The 13,640-nt window shown below is 48.4% G+C and overlaps 2 protein-coding genes across 2 annotated transcripts in view; both read right to left on the bottom strand.

Moving 5' to 3' along the window:
* The window catches only part of LOC310744059 (uncharacterized protein), a gene marked incomplete at its 3' end in the record, with an annotated part of 75,206 nt that overhangs the window by 14,899 nt on the left and 46,667 nt on the right, over positions 1–13,640 (bottom strand). The window contains exons 15-19 of the mRNA XM_083574802.1: positions 13,043–13,075; positions 11,608–11,667; positions 4,912–4,983; positions 1,132–1,167; positions 955–990 (exon numbers count right to left, since the gene is read on the bottom strand). Of these exons, the coding sequence (XP_083430928.1) occupies positions 955–990; positions 1,132–1,167; positions 4,912–4,983; positions 11,608–11,667; positions 13,043–13,075 (237 nt within the window). The remainder of the gene's footprint in view (positions 1–954; positions 991–1,131; positions 1,168–4,911; positions 4,984–11,607; positions 11,668–13,042; positions 13,076–13,640) is intronic.
* LOC310744058 (uncharacterized protein) overlaps positions 1–13,640 on the bottom strand; it is a gene marked incomplete at its 5' end in the record, with an annotated part of 173,477 nt that overhangs the window by 117,040 nt on the left and 42,797 nt on the right. The window contains 9 exons of the mRNA XM_083574801.1: positions 955–990; positions 1,132–1,167; positions 4,912–4,983; positions 5,847–5,891; positions 8,199–8,279; positions 9,132–9,167; positions 11,608–11,667; positions 12,455–12,526; positions 13,043–13,075. Coding sequence (XP_083430927.1) covers positions 955–990; positions 1,132–1,167; positions 4,912–4,983; positions 5,847–5,891; positions 8,199–8,279; positions 9,132–9,167; positions 11,608–11,667; positions 12,455–12,526; positions 13,043–13,075 — 471 coding nt within the window. The remainder of the gene's footprint in view (positions 1–954; positions 991–1,131; positions 1,168–4,911; positions 4,984–5,846; positions 5,892–8,198; positions 8,280–9,131; positions 9,168–11,607; positions 11,668–12,454; positions 12,527–13,042; positions 13,076–13,640) is intronic.

The raw sequence follows: 13,640 nt of genomic DNA, 5'->3' as shown, positions 1-13,640 counted from the left end.
TAATAATAATAATAATAATAATAATAATAATAATTTAAGTAAATAAAGTAAATAAATCCCTGTGGAATGCCCTCCCTTCAGATGTGAAGGAAATAAGCAGCTATCCTATCTTTAAAAGACACCTGAAGGCAGCCCTGTTTTGGGAAGTTTTTAATATTTAATGCTGTATTGTTTTTAACACTCGATTGGAAGCCGTCTAGAGTGGCTGGGGAAACTCAGCCAGATGGGCAGGGTATAAATACTAAATAATAATAATAATAATAATAATAATAATAATAATAATAATAATAATTATCTGCCCATCTGGCCGGGCCTCCCTACACCATAAAACATCAGACATTAAAAACACCATAAAACATCAGACATTAAAAATTTCCCTATACAGGGTTGCCTTCAGATGTCTTCTAAAAGTCAGATAGTTGTTTATTTCCTTGACATTTGATGGGAGGGTGTTCCACAGGGTGGGCGCCACCACCAGGAAGGCCCTCAGCCTGGTTCCCTGTAACTTCGCTTCTCACAGGGAGGGAACTGCCAGAAGGTCCTCGGAGCTGGACCTCAGTGTCCGGGCTGAACAATGGGGGTGGAGACGCTCCTTCAGGTATACTTGGCTGAGGCCGTTTAGGGCTTCCAAGGTCAGCACCAACACTTTGAATTGTGTTCGGAAATGTACTGGGAGCCAATGGAGGTCTCAGCTCTCACCTGGGAGTGTTGCATTTTCCTCCCAATTCCTCACCCCGGGAGAGCAACATTTCCCGGCCTCCTGCCCAGGGTCCTGCATCCACTATCTTCCACCCCCATGAGTATACAATCCCTGGGCCTTAATAAAGTCCTCAACTGGAGCAAATCTCCCCAGTTAGCCTGGCTTTTGATCTGTGCCACGTTTGCCAAGCAAGGAGACACCATCTCTTTCTTCCCATCTTGCACTATTTCCCCAGGAGAACAAGCATTACTCACGGTCTTTCCAGGAGTTCCAGGGGGCCCAGGCTGTCCCTGCAGAAACACAAGACGTACATATGCTGTCAAGGAAACCACCACCACAACCCAAGATATGAATGCAGAAGGCTAGCCCACTTGAAAAGATGCCATGGATGGCTCTCATGCAAGGCTAACAAGGAGAATTTGCAAACCTACGGATTCGCCCTTGTCTCCTTTCTCTCCGCTGGCTCCCTAGGAGGAGGAGGAGAAAAGCAGAATGAAAGAGGAGTCAGAGGTGCTGAGCTGAGATACTTTACCACCTCCTTTAGAGTTGCATATGAATAATAATATAATAATAATATAATTTATTATTTATACCCCGCCCATCTGGCTGGGCTTCCCCAGCCACTCTCAACAAAATATTAAAATACAGTGGTACCTCGGGTTACAGACACTTCAGGTTACAGACTCCGCTAACCCAGAAATAGTACCTCGGGTTAAGAACTTGGCTTCAGGATGAGAACAGAAATCATGCTCCGGCAGTGGGCGGCCCCATTAGCTAAACTGGTACCTCAGGTTAAGAACAGTTTCAGGTTAAGAACGAACCTCCAGAATGAATTAAGTTCTTAACCCGAGGTACCACTGTACAGTAATGCATGAAACATTAAAGGCTTCCCTGAACAGGGCTGCCTTCAGATGTCTTCTAAAAGTCTGGTAGTTGTTGTTCTCTTTGACATCTGGTGGGAGGGCGTTCCACAGGGCGGGCGCCACTACCAAGAAGGCCCTCTGCCTGGTTCCCTGTAACTTGGCTTCTCACAGGGAGGGAACTGTCAGAAGGCCCTCGGCGCTGGACCTCAGCGTCTGGGTAGAATGGAATGCTCACAATCTCCACTGGTGTGGCAGCAGGCGTCCACAAATCCACAACTCTGCTTGCCAGGGATGAGTGCCTTGCGTGGCTTTAAAAGCGGGTCACACAAATTTATGGAGAATTAGATTACCGGCAGCTACTTAGTCATAATGGCTAATGCTTTGTCTTCACAGTCAAAGGCATAGCTGTCAGCTTACAGATTTGAAAATAAGGGACCAGCAGCCTCGAAAATAAGGGATCAGCAGCCCATATAAGGTATTTTGCTATTGTAATGAGTTACATTGGTAGGATTGACAGATGCTGTCAATCCGGCATGAGGCGGTTGCGGAGCCGCCACAGCCGCTGAAGCGCTGCCTTTCTGCATCCCTCCCCATCCCTTCCTCTTCCTCCTCCCTCAGGCCGCCTCCTCAGCTGCCACCACCGCTGCCGCCTCTGGGCTCGCGGGCGGTGTGGGCGGGAGTCTCTCTCCCTCCCCCCCCCCCCGGCTGGGAAATGGCTGATGGAACTTCTCGCGCCAGGACGACGGTGCCAGCGCGCGTTCTCTCTTGCGGCGGAGGACCCCAAGCCGCTGCTTCCCTCCCAAGCTGGGTGAGCATGAAACCCGGGAAATTTAAGGGACATCACCAATAAGGGACAGCAGCAGGACACAGCGCTGGGATAAGGGAGTTTCCCGCCAAATAAGGGACAGTTGACAGCTATGGTCAAAGGTACCAGTTGAATACTAGTGAGTAGAGCACTCTTGCAATCATATTCTGCTTGTGGGCTTCTCACTGGCATCTGGCAACAGGATCCTGGACTAGATGGGCCACTGGCCTGATCCAGCAGAGCTCATCTTACATTTCAATTATCAACATGTCATTGTAATTGTCAACAGACTCTCCATTCAATGTTCTCTGTAACTGGGGCAACACAGTGCAATATATTCTGGACCCAAGTTTCAGCATGGCCACTTCACAGAGCTACACCTTAATGCAAGCATGGGGTACTGTCATGGGCCTGGAGTCAGCTTCGCCTGCAGAACAGCAGCCTGAAGGGGGAGAAAGCGGAGTGACTCCACTTGCAGCTGATCAGCCTTCAAGAACACAGAGGAGGAGGCACGGATGGGAACCAGTTGGCTGCAACCTTCTGAAGAAGAGTTTCCAGCAGCAGTCAGATGCTGGTAACAGTGCTTGCGGTTCCTGGCCCTACGATACGATAATCTTTATTGTCATTGTCCCATACAGAACTGTTAAGTTGTGGGTGAAAATATCAGACGACACAGCGATTCTTTAAACAGCTCTTGTTTATTCATAGGCCAGAACAGAACTGAACTGAAGGGTTCAGCCAGCCTGCTTATATAGAGCTCCACTACAACGCAACAGTAACCACTTTCTGTAACTATCCAATCACTGAACGTCACTTTCAATCCCTTATTTGCATATGTGGACCTGAGTGAAAACTATCTACAGTATCCCCCTGCTGGCCCAGGGTGAAAACCTCAGTACATAACAAGAACAATGAAATTGAAAAAACTACATCAGACATTCAAAAACCAACAAGCCTGCTATTCCAGCTATCCCAACCTGGTTAGCCCCCTAAAAACTCTGATACCCCATTTTTAAATACAATATACTCCCATAGAGACTCCTTACACTGCGTTTAAAACCAAAATCGCATTTGGGTAGAAACTGTTTCTCAGGCGGCTAGTCCTAGTCTTTATAACCCTGTACCTTCTTCCAGAAGGCAGAAGCTGAAAGAGATCATTTCCGGGGTGTGCACTATCCTGCGCTATCTCTGCAGCTTTCTTATGGCACTGCCTGGAAGCATAGATTTGATCCAAGGTGGGAAGAGTGCACCCAAATATTCTCTCCGCAGTCTTCACAACCCTGGACAGCATTGTTGTTTCCCTGACCGTTCAGCTCCCAAACCACACATGCAGACCGTAAGTTAATACACTCTCCACAGTACAATGGTAAAATGCCATCAACAGGTCCTTTGAGAGATTGTTTTTCCGGAGGATTCTCAGAAAATACAACCTCTGCTGTGCTCTCTTCATCAGGTCTTTGCTGTTTACTGCCCAGGTTAGGTCATCTCTCAACTCCATTCCCAGAATGATCTTCCTGCTCATCTTGGCCCCATGATCGTCAGATTCCCTGACCCCTGGACCTTCTGACCCACATGGATTGCTCTTTGCCCAGCCCTAGGACTGGACCTGACTTCGGATGCTGAGTTTAGCTCTAGGCAAGTACACCTCAAAGGCTCCTCTGGTCGGCTGGCCTCCCACCCCACTGAGATCTGCACACTGTTGCTCGGCAACAAGACTACGGCAAGAGGCCTATTCAGCCCAAGGGCCACATGCCAGGGGTGGGTGGGGCCAGAGGCAAAGGTGGGCGGAGCAATGGGGGCCACTCTTAGCTTTGCACAGAAAGCCATGCCAGAGATTTCTACATACGCACACACACGCATTTCTCCCTCCTCCGTACAGGAAAACAAGGGACATGACCCAGTTTTAAGGACACGTTCTAGGCGGGCAAAGCACTTGAGAAAAGTGTGAGCACATGAAGGGCCTTGGGGGAATCCCAAAAGTCAGATAGAGGGGGCCACATGTGCCACATGTGGCAGAGGTTTCTCACTCCGGTGTTATGTGATTTGTAGATCTTTCTTCTTCGAGGCAGGCTGTAGTGCTGAAAATATTAATATTCTGGCAACTTGCTGTCAAAAGTGCCAGAATTATTCCAACCCCCACTGCACAATCCTCTTGGTATCCAACTGAAATATACTCAGGGATGCAAAGTGATTTCATGCTCTTTATTCAGCTCATAGTGGTGAGGAGGAATGAATGAATGTCCCCTCAAAGTATCTGCTTTATATACATTATTTACACAATGGGCTGCACATGATTGGCTAATTCCGGAATTCTACTGTAAGCCAATCAGGTTGTGGATTCACTTCTTTCTGGAGCATGATTGGGTGGTTCCTGCCAACCAATCATACTGCTGCATTGTTCTAGGACCAATCAGACTGCTGCATTCTGAATCCTATTGTTCTAGGACTAATCTGACTGCTGCATTTTGGATCCTATTGTTCTAGGACCAATCAGACTGCTGCAGTTTGGATCCTATTCAACTCAGTACATAACACCAACTTACATCCTTGCCCGTTTCTCCCGGCTCTCCTTTCATCCCTCGCTCTCCGGGACGTCCTGGCAGACCCAAAGGACCCTGCAGAAGAATTGAGGGGACATGAGCAATTTGGGCTCGATGCTCACTGAGTTTGCTCCGCCTGTGGGGCTGAGCTGTGGACAAGGGTCTGACTGACATGACTGAGTGCTCCTGGGCAGACAAATTTGTGGGATGTGAAACACAAGAGCAGTCAAGTACAACATTCCTAGAGTGAACATGTTTACACATGGGGAGGAATGTTTGTCCAGCCAGCAGGTAAACTTCCTGTTTCCTTCTGGGCTGGGACAGACTTCCTCTGCATGTGACTAGAGGTGGGCGTGGCCTCACCTGTGCAGGTAACAAAAGCATAGGACTGGCCACCATCTTTCTATCTATGACTACTTTCGTTGAAGAAGCAACATCTGCTTAGCCAAAGATTCTCTCTTCCAGCCAAGAGAGGACAGAGGGACTGTCTCCTTATGAGATAGTTTCCAGGTGTATGTTACTTTTCTAAGCTAAGTCTGCCTTCTGGGATCCGATTGTGAACAGAATGATGTGTGAGTAAACTCTTTTTATACATTTATAGAAGACTGTGTCGTGTCCTATCTTTTATGAGGGAATAAGGGGGAAATACCAGAACAGTTATTATAGAGGCTTTAGCGAGCCTGAGCAAACGCATCTGCTGAGTTTAAAGAGGGGAATGTTACTCTGCTAAATTGTGAACTTGTTTACACAAGTTGGAAAGGCTATAATCAAACAATATATCCTCTCCTGCATCCCTGAACATTCCCACAAAATCCCCATGCATCAAAATACGACCTGTAGGTAAATAAAAACCTAGTGTGTCAGGAAAAGTGGATTCGCTGTGTAGCTATGGAAAGCTTGAGGTCTCAGCAGCATGCAAGTCCAGAGAGATTCCTTACCCGAATTCCTCTCTCTCCAGTCTCACCAGGAGGGCCTGCTTCCCCCTAGAAGGACAGAAGGACCAATGCTCAATGCAAAACCCCCTTAGGAGCTTCAGAGCTGTAATGTCAGGAAGCCCCAGTGCTATTTTTCTAGAAAAAGAGGTGCTGAAAATCAACATTAGCACCTGCCTTGTTCTCTTATAATGGCAACAGTACACATCTGAGAGGGGCCACTGAATTCTGTCTGGGGAAAAAGCCCTGGTATGCCCTATTAAGACATCTTACACAGACATTACGACTGTGCATTACCATGCCCCGAAAGGCCCCAGAAAACTGAGCAAAATTGTCAGTGCAACTACATATGTTAGCTTAAGTCAGGGGTCGGCAAACCGAGGTCCGCGGGCCAGATCAGGCCCAATTGCCTTCAGGATCCGGTCCACGGACTGTCCGTGGATCGGCGTGGGGATTCTGTTTGTTCAGGCTGCGCCGTTTCCCCCCCTGCGCCATTTCATTCCCCCCCATCCCTCACACACACAGCGGTGGCGCCTCCTCCCTCCCTCCCTCCTCCTGGCTTCTCCTCGCCCTGCCTAGAGGAGGAAGGGGGCTGGGCTTGTTAGAATTCCTGCTCCATGATTGCAGTCATGGGATTTTTGTCTATCACATGACGGTGTATGTTTTGACTCTACAGAGTGGGAAGTGACGAAGACAGGATGTTTGTGTTACTGTGCTCCGTGAAGTGGGACTATTATCCTTTGTTCTTTCTCTCTTTGCTGTCTGATGCCAGAGAGAGAGGGAGCCATGTTGCAGTGCTCCGTGTGTGTTTATATGCAAATAAAGTAGATTAGCCAAAATGCTGAGTTGCTGAGGTCTGTCATGCAAGGTGCACAAACTCTGCGGATCCCTAAGTGTGCCGGTGTCGGTTGGCATCGGTCGCTGTGATGTTTGGGTTGAAGAAAGCTTTTGAAACTCCCGAATGAAAGACCAGGAGGGAGGGAACATGCCAGTCGGGCATGTGTCTCTGCCAGGGTCCTACTCGAGTGTAGGCTGAGCTCCTGACAGGGCTGAGCTGGTTGAGCACCATTTTAAGTAGCCCCTCTCTGGAGCCAGCCCCTTCGCACTGCTCATCTTCCCTCTGCCACCACCGCCCGGGTGCTCCTGTGGGCCAGAGAGCGGAGCGGATGATCTTGCTCTGCCTACCCATGAGAAGCAGCAGCGGTGGTGGCGGTGGCAGCCCCTGGGAGGTAAGCGCAGCAGCTGGGGCTGGGGCTGGGGCTGGGGAGAAGGACTACTTGCCCCCTCGCCTCTTCTTCCAGTTCCCCAGCCCCTGCTGGTGTGGCTTCTCTGGCCCGTCACAAGGTCTGAGGGACAGTGGACTGGCCCACGGCTAAAAAATTTTGCCGACCCCTGGTTTAAGTACTCAGTGGGTTTATATTGCAAGAGATTAGAAGCAAGGCTAGATTTCCCAAGCTGTTACCTAGACGCCAGGTTACCCCTCTTCCCCGACTCCCCCCAGTATGAATTCAAAGCATCCGCTTTCGCAGAGTTTCACAGTTAGTGTCAACAAGTTGAAATGTTCATCCCTACGTTCCTTTGTCACTTAATACGCCGTGGTTACAACCTGCAGTTCCAGATTTTCGTACCCATTTACCCTGAGCAAAAAGTCATTGAGATACAGGACTACGTTTGTATGTAATTGACCTCACTATTAGGAGCAGGGATGGGCCAGAGACAAAGAAGTTCAGAATGTTAAAATCGAGATGTGGAAATATGGAAACAATGGCGAGAGGCAGGATTGAGATTTGGAGATATGCTTCAAGGACCAGACTATGGGAAGTCCCGAAAATTAATAATTATAATTTGGAAGATAATTTGATATTTATTTATTTATTTATTTATTTATTTAGGATTATGATTTGATATGTTAATGGGATGTCTTATATTGGAAAATTAATAAAAACAATTTAACACACAAAAAAGGAGCAGGGATGGGAGGCTGAGAGATTACAATTCCCAGCAGCCTAGGGCCAATGGTCAAGAATGATGGGAGTTGTAATCCAGCAATTTATGGAGGGCACTGTTAAGGCAGCCCTGTTCAGGGAAGTTTTTAATCTGTGTTATCTTAGTGTATTTTTGGTTTTCTATGGAAGCCGCCCAGAGTGGCTGGGGAAACCCAGCCAGATGGGCGGGGTACAAATAATAAATTATTATTATTATTATTATTATTATTATTATTATTATTATTATTATTATTATTATTATCACTGTGCTGGCTAGCCCTGAGCTAGATAATTGCATACTTCCTCCCCTAGTCATTGGTTCAGAAATTGCAAAGTTCAGCTCCCCAGATTTATACTTTTAGTTTCTACTTACATCTTTACCTCTTAGGCCGGGCTCCCCAGGTCCTCCGGACGGTCCTTGCTCACCTTTCTCACCCGTTGGACCAGTTTCCCCCTGAAGTAAACAATAGCCAAGATGTTGGTCTATTTTGCCCCTCTCTCTCCCTCCTCCCCTGGAAACAGCAACCTTATTCTGACTTGCAGTTGTTGTGTGTCAGTTGTTATCTGGAGTATCGTGCACAAAGAAGAGAAGCTTTACCTTTTCATCCCTCTTCAGGGTCCTGAAAAAGACCTACCTCTTAAGCTCCAGAGGGAAAAAAGCTCCATTGGCACCAATGGGAGCTTTTTCCAGGTCTAAAGGTAAAGGTAAAGGGACCCCTGACCATTAGGTCCAGTCGTGGCCGACTCTGGGGTTGCGGCGCTCATCTCGCTTTATTGGCCGAGGGAGCCGGCGTACAGCTTCCAGGTCATGTGGCCAGCATGATTAGCCGCTTCTGGCAAACCAGAACAGCACACGGAAACGCCGTTCACCTTCCCGCTGGAGTGGTACCTATTTATCTACTTGCACTTTGATGTGCTTTCGAACTGCTAGGTTGGCAGGATTTTCCAGGTCTAGTGATGATTTTTTTTTTCTCCCCTGCCCATACATTGGGGTCTGGATGAAAGCCAGGCTGTCTCACACCTCCTTAAGCATGGGGAATAAACCCATCCAGTTCAAATTTTAAAATGAACCATGCTGACAATCCATTTAAAGCACACACATTGCACTTAAAGGCATTTGCTACATAACTACCCCTGTAGTTTGTAGCTTAGTCCATGTGCTATGAAGATTAAAAGAAATACCTGCTTAGTTTCAGGTTTGTTGTCGGAGTTGGTGACATACCGTACGTGAAATTCTCTGAATAACCTGGCTAAAAAGTATTGTTAAAAGTATTCTGCGCCTTGCGCTGTTCAGCTGCATCCTCACCTTTTGCCCTGGCTTCCCGGACAAGCCAACGTTTCCCTGTTAAATTTATTGAAAAGGTTAGTCAGGAATATACCACATGCACTGGCAAAACATGAATTGCGGGGAAGACACTAACAACCAAAATGAATGAATGCCTGAAGTGACCGAGATCCTAGTAGGGTTGGCCCATCCATTAGGCAGGCTGAGGCAACCGCCTCAGGTGGCAAAAACGAATGCCCCTGCAGAAACAAGAGGTAGCTGTGGCGGATCTGGCAAGATCTTGCTAAAGGTAAAAGGTCAAGGGACCCTTGACCATTAGGTCCAGTCGCAGACGACTCTGGGGTTGCGGCGCTCATCTCGCTTTATTGGCCGAGGGAGCCGGCGTACAGCTTCCAGGTCATGTGGCCAGCATGACTAAGCCGCTTCTGGCGAACCAGAGCAGCGCACGGAAACGCCATTTACCTTCCCGCTGGAGCGGTACCTATTTATGTACTTGCACTTTGACGTGCTTTTGAACTGCTAGGTTGGCAGGAGCAGGGACCGAGCAACGGGAGCTCACCCCGTCACAGGGATTCAAACTGCCAACCTTCTGATCGGCAAGACCTAGGCTCTGTGGTTTAACCCACAGCGCCACTCGCGTCCCTTCAAGCCCTTCAAAATCTCGTGAGGTCTCGTGGAACTCTTGCGAGATCTCGCCAGAATGTGGAAGCCACCGCCACAGTAAGAGAGGCTTTGCCAAGGTTGGCACTGTCCTGTTTCCACCCCTGGGTGCCAGGGAATATGGCTAGAATGTTGTTCCTCTAAATATCTAGCCTGCCAAACTCCCAGGACTTGCAAAGACCGCAGACTGAGGTCAGTACTGAGATGTATGGGACATTGGTTTGACTCAGTGTAAGGTATCCTCCTCTAACTTAAGGGTACAGCTGTATTTCAGTGGCAGAACATCTGATTTGCATGAATCTCCCTGTCTCGAACTCTAGACAGCTGCTGCCTGTCAGCGCTGGACGAACCAACGTTCTGACTTTACGTATAAGCCAGCTTCCTATGCTGTTATTCAAATGCTGATTCATTTCAAAACATGGCAATCCAGAAAGCAAGGTTGTTTACATAAACATTATCAAATTAAAAACCCCCATAAATCAAACTATCAGTTAAAATATGTATATGCACAAGGCAGTGTTTGCTCCATGTGCAAGCCAGCAAAGGAAAACCCACAAACTTAGCTTTCAAATTACCGTATTTTTTGCTCCATAAGACGCACTTTCCCCCTCCTAAAAAGTAAGGGGAAATGCATGTGCATCTTATGGAGTGAATGCAGGCGGAAGGCTCTGCTCAGCGCTCCCTTTAAAGAGCCGCGCGGAGCGTGTGTGCGGCTGTTGGGGGCTTTTCCCCGAGGAGGGAGAAGGGCAGCCCCTCAGTCCCTTCTCCCACCTCGCTGAAAAGTCCCCAAGAGCTGCACACACGCTAGGTTCTTTAAAGCAGAGCCTCCCTCCTGCATTCGCATCTGGGATGCATACAGGCTCTGCTCAGCGCTCCCTTTAAAGAGCCGCACGGAGTGTGTGTGCAGCTCTTGGGGGCTTTTCCGCGAGGTGGGAGAAGGGACTGACGGGCTGCCCTCTGTCCCTTCCCCCACCTCCCGGAAAAGCCAGCAAGAGCCACTGCCAGGCTCTGCTCAGAGCTCCCTTGTAAGGGCTCCCTTTCGTCCCTCATCCCGCTTTGCTGGGAAGCCAGCAGAACAAGAGGCGCTGTGCAGCTATCGCTCTTGCTCTGCTGGCTTCTCAGTGAAGCGGAAGGAGGGATGGAGGGTGTCAGGGAACTGACATCGGAGCCCAGAGTGGAGGTAGGGCTCTCCGATGATGCAGGAGAAGGGACCAGCAGGGAGAGGGAGAACACTTCCATTGGGGAAGGAAATAAGCGTGACACCAGGAAAGAAGGGGAGGAGGGAAGGTCTTCGGAGAGAGGGCTCCAAGACCCTTCCACAGGGTCCAGCGGGGAGAGCCCAGGACCTCCGCTGGCCACGCTCACTCTGCGCAGGAGACTTCCGCGCAGGGAGGGTAGGAGGAGACTTGGCGTCAAACAGCTTTTATGTTGGAAGAAGTTTAGGGAACGCCCACTGACGGATTCTGCCAGTGACTGAGACAGTCGCCTCGTAAGGGCTGTCAAATCAGGGAAAGGTCTAGCTACCCCAACAACTGGGAGCAGTTTGGAATTTACGCACAAGCAACCCCAATTCCCATTACAGAGGGGTTTGAAGCAAGAAAAGCGAGAGCCACTTACATGCTCTGCACAGAATATTTTTTTTCTTGCTTTCCCCCTCTAAATACTAGGTGCGTCTTATGGTCAGGTGCGTCTTATGGAGCAAAAAATACGGTGTGTCTGGAAGGGCAGAGAGGAGAGGAACATTCCCAAAAGCCAGATTCGCTTCATTCCAGTTCTGCCCCCACTTCCTTGTCTCTCCTCCTTTGATGGACACTCGCTGCCCAATTTCCCAACTCACCCTTTCTCCTGGCTCGCCCTTCAGCCCCAGCTGTCCTGGAATGCCAAATCCCGGGCTCCCCTGCAGAGATCAAGGCAAAAATTCAGCCCACTTTGAACCCTTTTCACCGTATCCTGAAATACTCTTGCAGGGTAGCAAGTCCAAAGCTCACTTGTTTTTCTGTTTCCTAAAATGCAACAGGGGTAACCCGTTTGAAAGAAAAGGGAGCTCAGAGCATTATTTGGGGACCAAACCAGAGGTGACTAGAACAGGGGTTCTGCAGCTTTAATTTCTGCATATGGACACCCGTGACGATGGTAGACCTTTGAGTCTCAAGGTGCTGCTGTTGACTTTCAAAGCATTAAATGCCTCAGGATCAAGTGATTTGAAGGACGTTCTGCGATCATATAAACCAGCCTAGGCTTTAAGATCAGCCTCTGAGGCCCTCCTCACACACCCACCATCAAGTTCCATCATGCTGGTGGGCAATCAAAACAGGGCTTTTTTAGTGGTGGCTCCAGATCTTTGAAATTACTTCCTAAAAAGAAGCACATGTAGCCCTTTGAAAAGCAAACTTCAGGACCATTTTAGTTTCAACTGGCGTTTTGAGAAAGGCATTGGGAGTTGGGTTTTCAAACTGTTTCAAACGTCTGACCTTTATTTTCTTTTATCTTTGCAATTGGATTGCTTTTACTTGTATTTTTAAAGTATTTTTTTTGTTTTGTTAAATCTCTTTCGTAAGCTGCCTTTTCCCCGAAAAGTGGTGCATCTATACATAAAATCTCCTGGAGAACTTGCATTGTGAGACAAATGACAATTGCAGAAAAACAAAAGGCTAGCACTTTAAATAAATAATAAATACACTGACCTTCTCCCCCTTTTCTCCTTGGTCCCCTGGGTCTCCTTTTGGACCTGGGGGGCCAATTGGCCCCAAATCCCCCTATATAAAGTGATGAGAAAGAAAGAGAGAGAGAATTGCATTGCAGGGGGTTGGACTAGATGACCCCGGGGTCCCTTCTAACTCTACGATTCTATGCTTTTCTGGCCTCTGTTAGGCACGTTCAGCATAGCATCAGCCCTCATGCAATTAGGAGCAACTCTCCCCCCAGAAAAATAGGAAAGCTGGGATAGGTACATGCCCCCAACATCCCTTGCAGCACGCAAGGGAATCTACAGTTCCTTGGCAGGTGCAATGATGTTCCAGAGCATCCCATGGAGATTAAAGATTTGAAAGCTACCCATCTGGATGTGATTCTTCTCTCTGAATGGTCCATTATCAGCCTTAGGTGTGAGGAGGACTGCCAGGAAGATCTGATCCGGAAAAGCTCTTTTAATGGCACAGAAGGCAAACACCCGCCAATGCTCTTAAATCCGCAGCTTTCCTGCAAAAGCTTGCTGGAAAAATGGTCTTCCTCCCCCAAAATGGACAGATGTTGCATGCCCCTGCCCCACTTACCCTGGCACCTTTCTTGCCTGAAGGTCCCACCACCTGTAGAGAAAGAAACCACAGGTGAGTCTCTCCACCCAATCCTAGCCTCGCTTGCTTGGGAGTGGCGACTTCTGCCACATGTTATTCTGTGCTCCAGGGACCGCTGCTCATCCAGGAAAAGGCCAGGAATATCATGACCCCCAATGGCAGGCATGGAAAATCTCACACTCCTAATGGCATGTATGAAGAAGAGCCATGGCTCAGTAGCAGAGAATCTGTTTTGCATGCAGAAGGGCCTGGGTTCATAGCTGTCAACGTTTCCCATTTTAAAAGGGAAATTCCCTTATTCTGAATAGGATTCCTCGCAAGAAAAGGGAAAAGTTGACAGCTATACCTGGGTTCAATCCCCAGAATCTCCAGCTAGGGCTGGGAAAACCCCCCCATCTAAAACCCCAGAGAACCTCTGTCAGTCAGTCATCTTCTTCTCTTACTCATAGCTGAGTAAGATTGTCTTCCATGAACACGGTCTTAACAGTGAGTCCGTAAGGGACTGTGGAAGCCAATTCTGGATCCACACATCCTTCCACAGTGGGGATATAGGTTTTCAGGCAGGGGGTGATCACGG

The sequence above is a fragment of the Podarcis filfolensis genome, assembly GCF_964270895.1.
Source record: "Podarcis filfolensis genome assembly, chromosome: 10".
Classification (NCBI taxonomy): domain Eukaryota; kingdom Metazoa; phylum Chordata; class Lepidosauria; order Squamata; family Lacertidae; genus Podarcis; species Podarcis filfolensis.
This window is presented reverse-complemented; position numbering and strand designations above follow the sequence as displayed.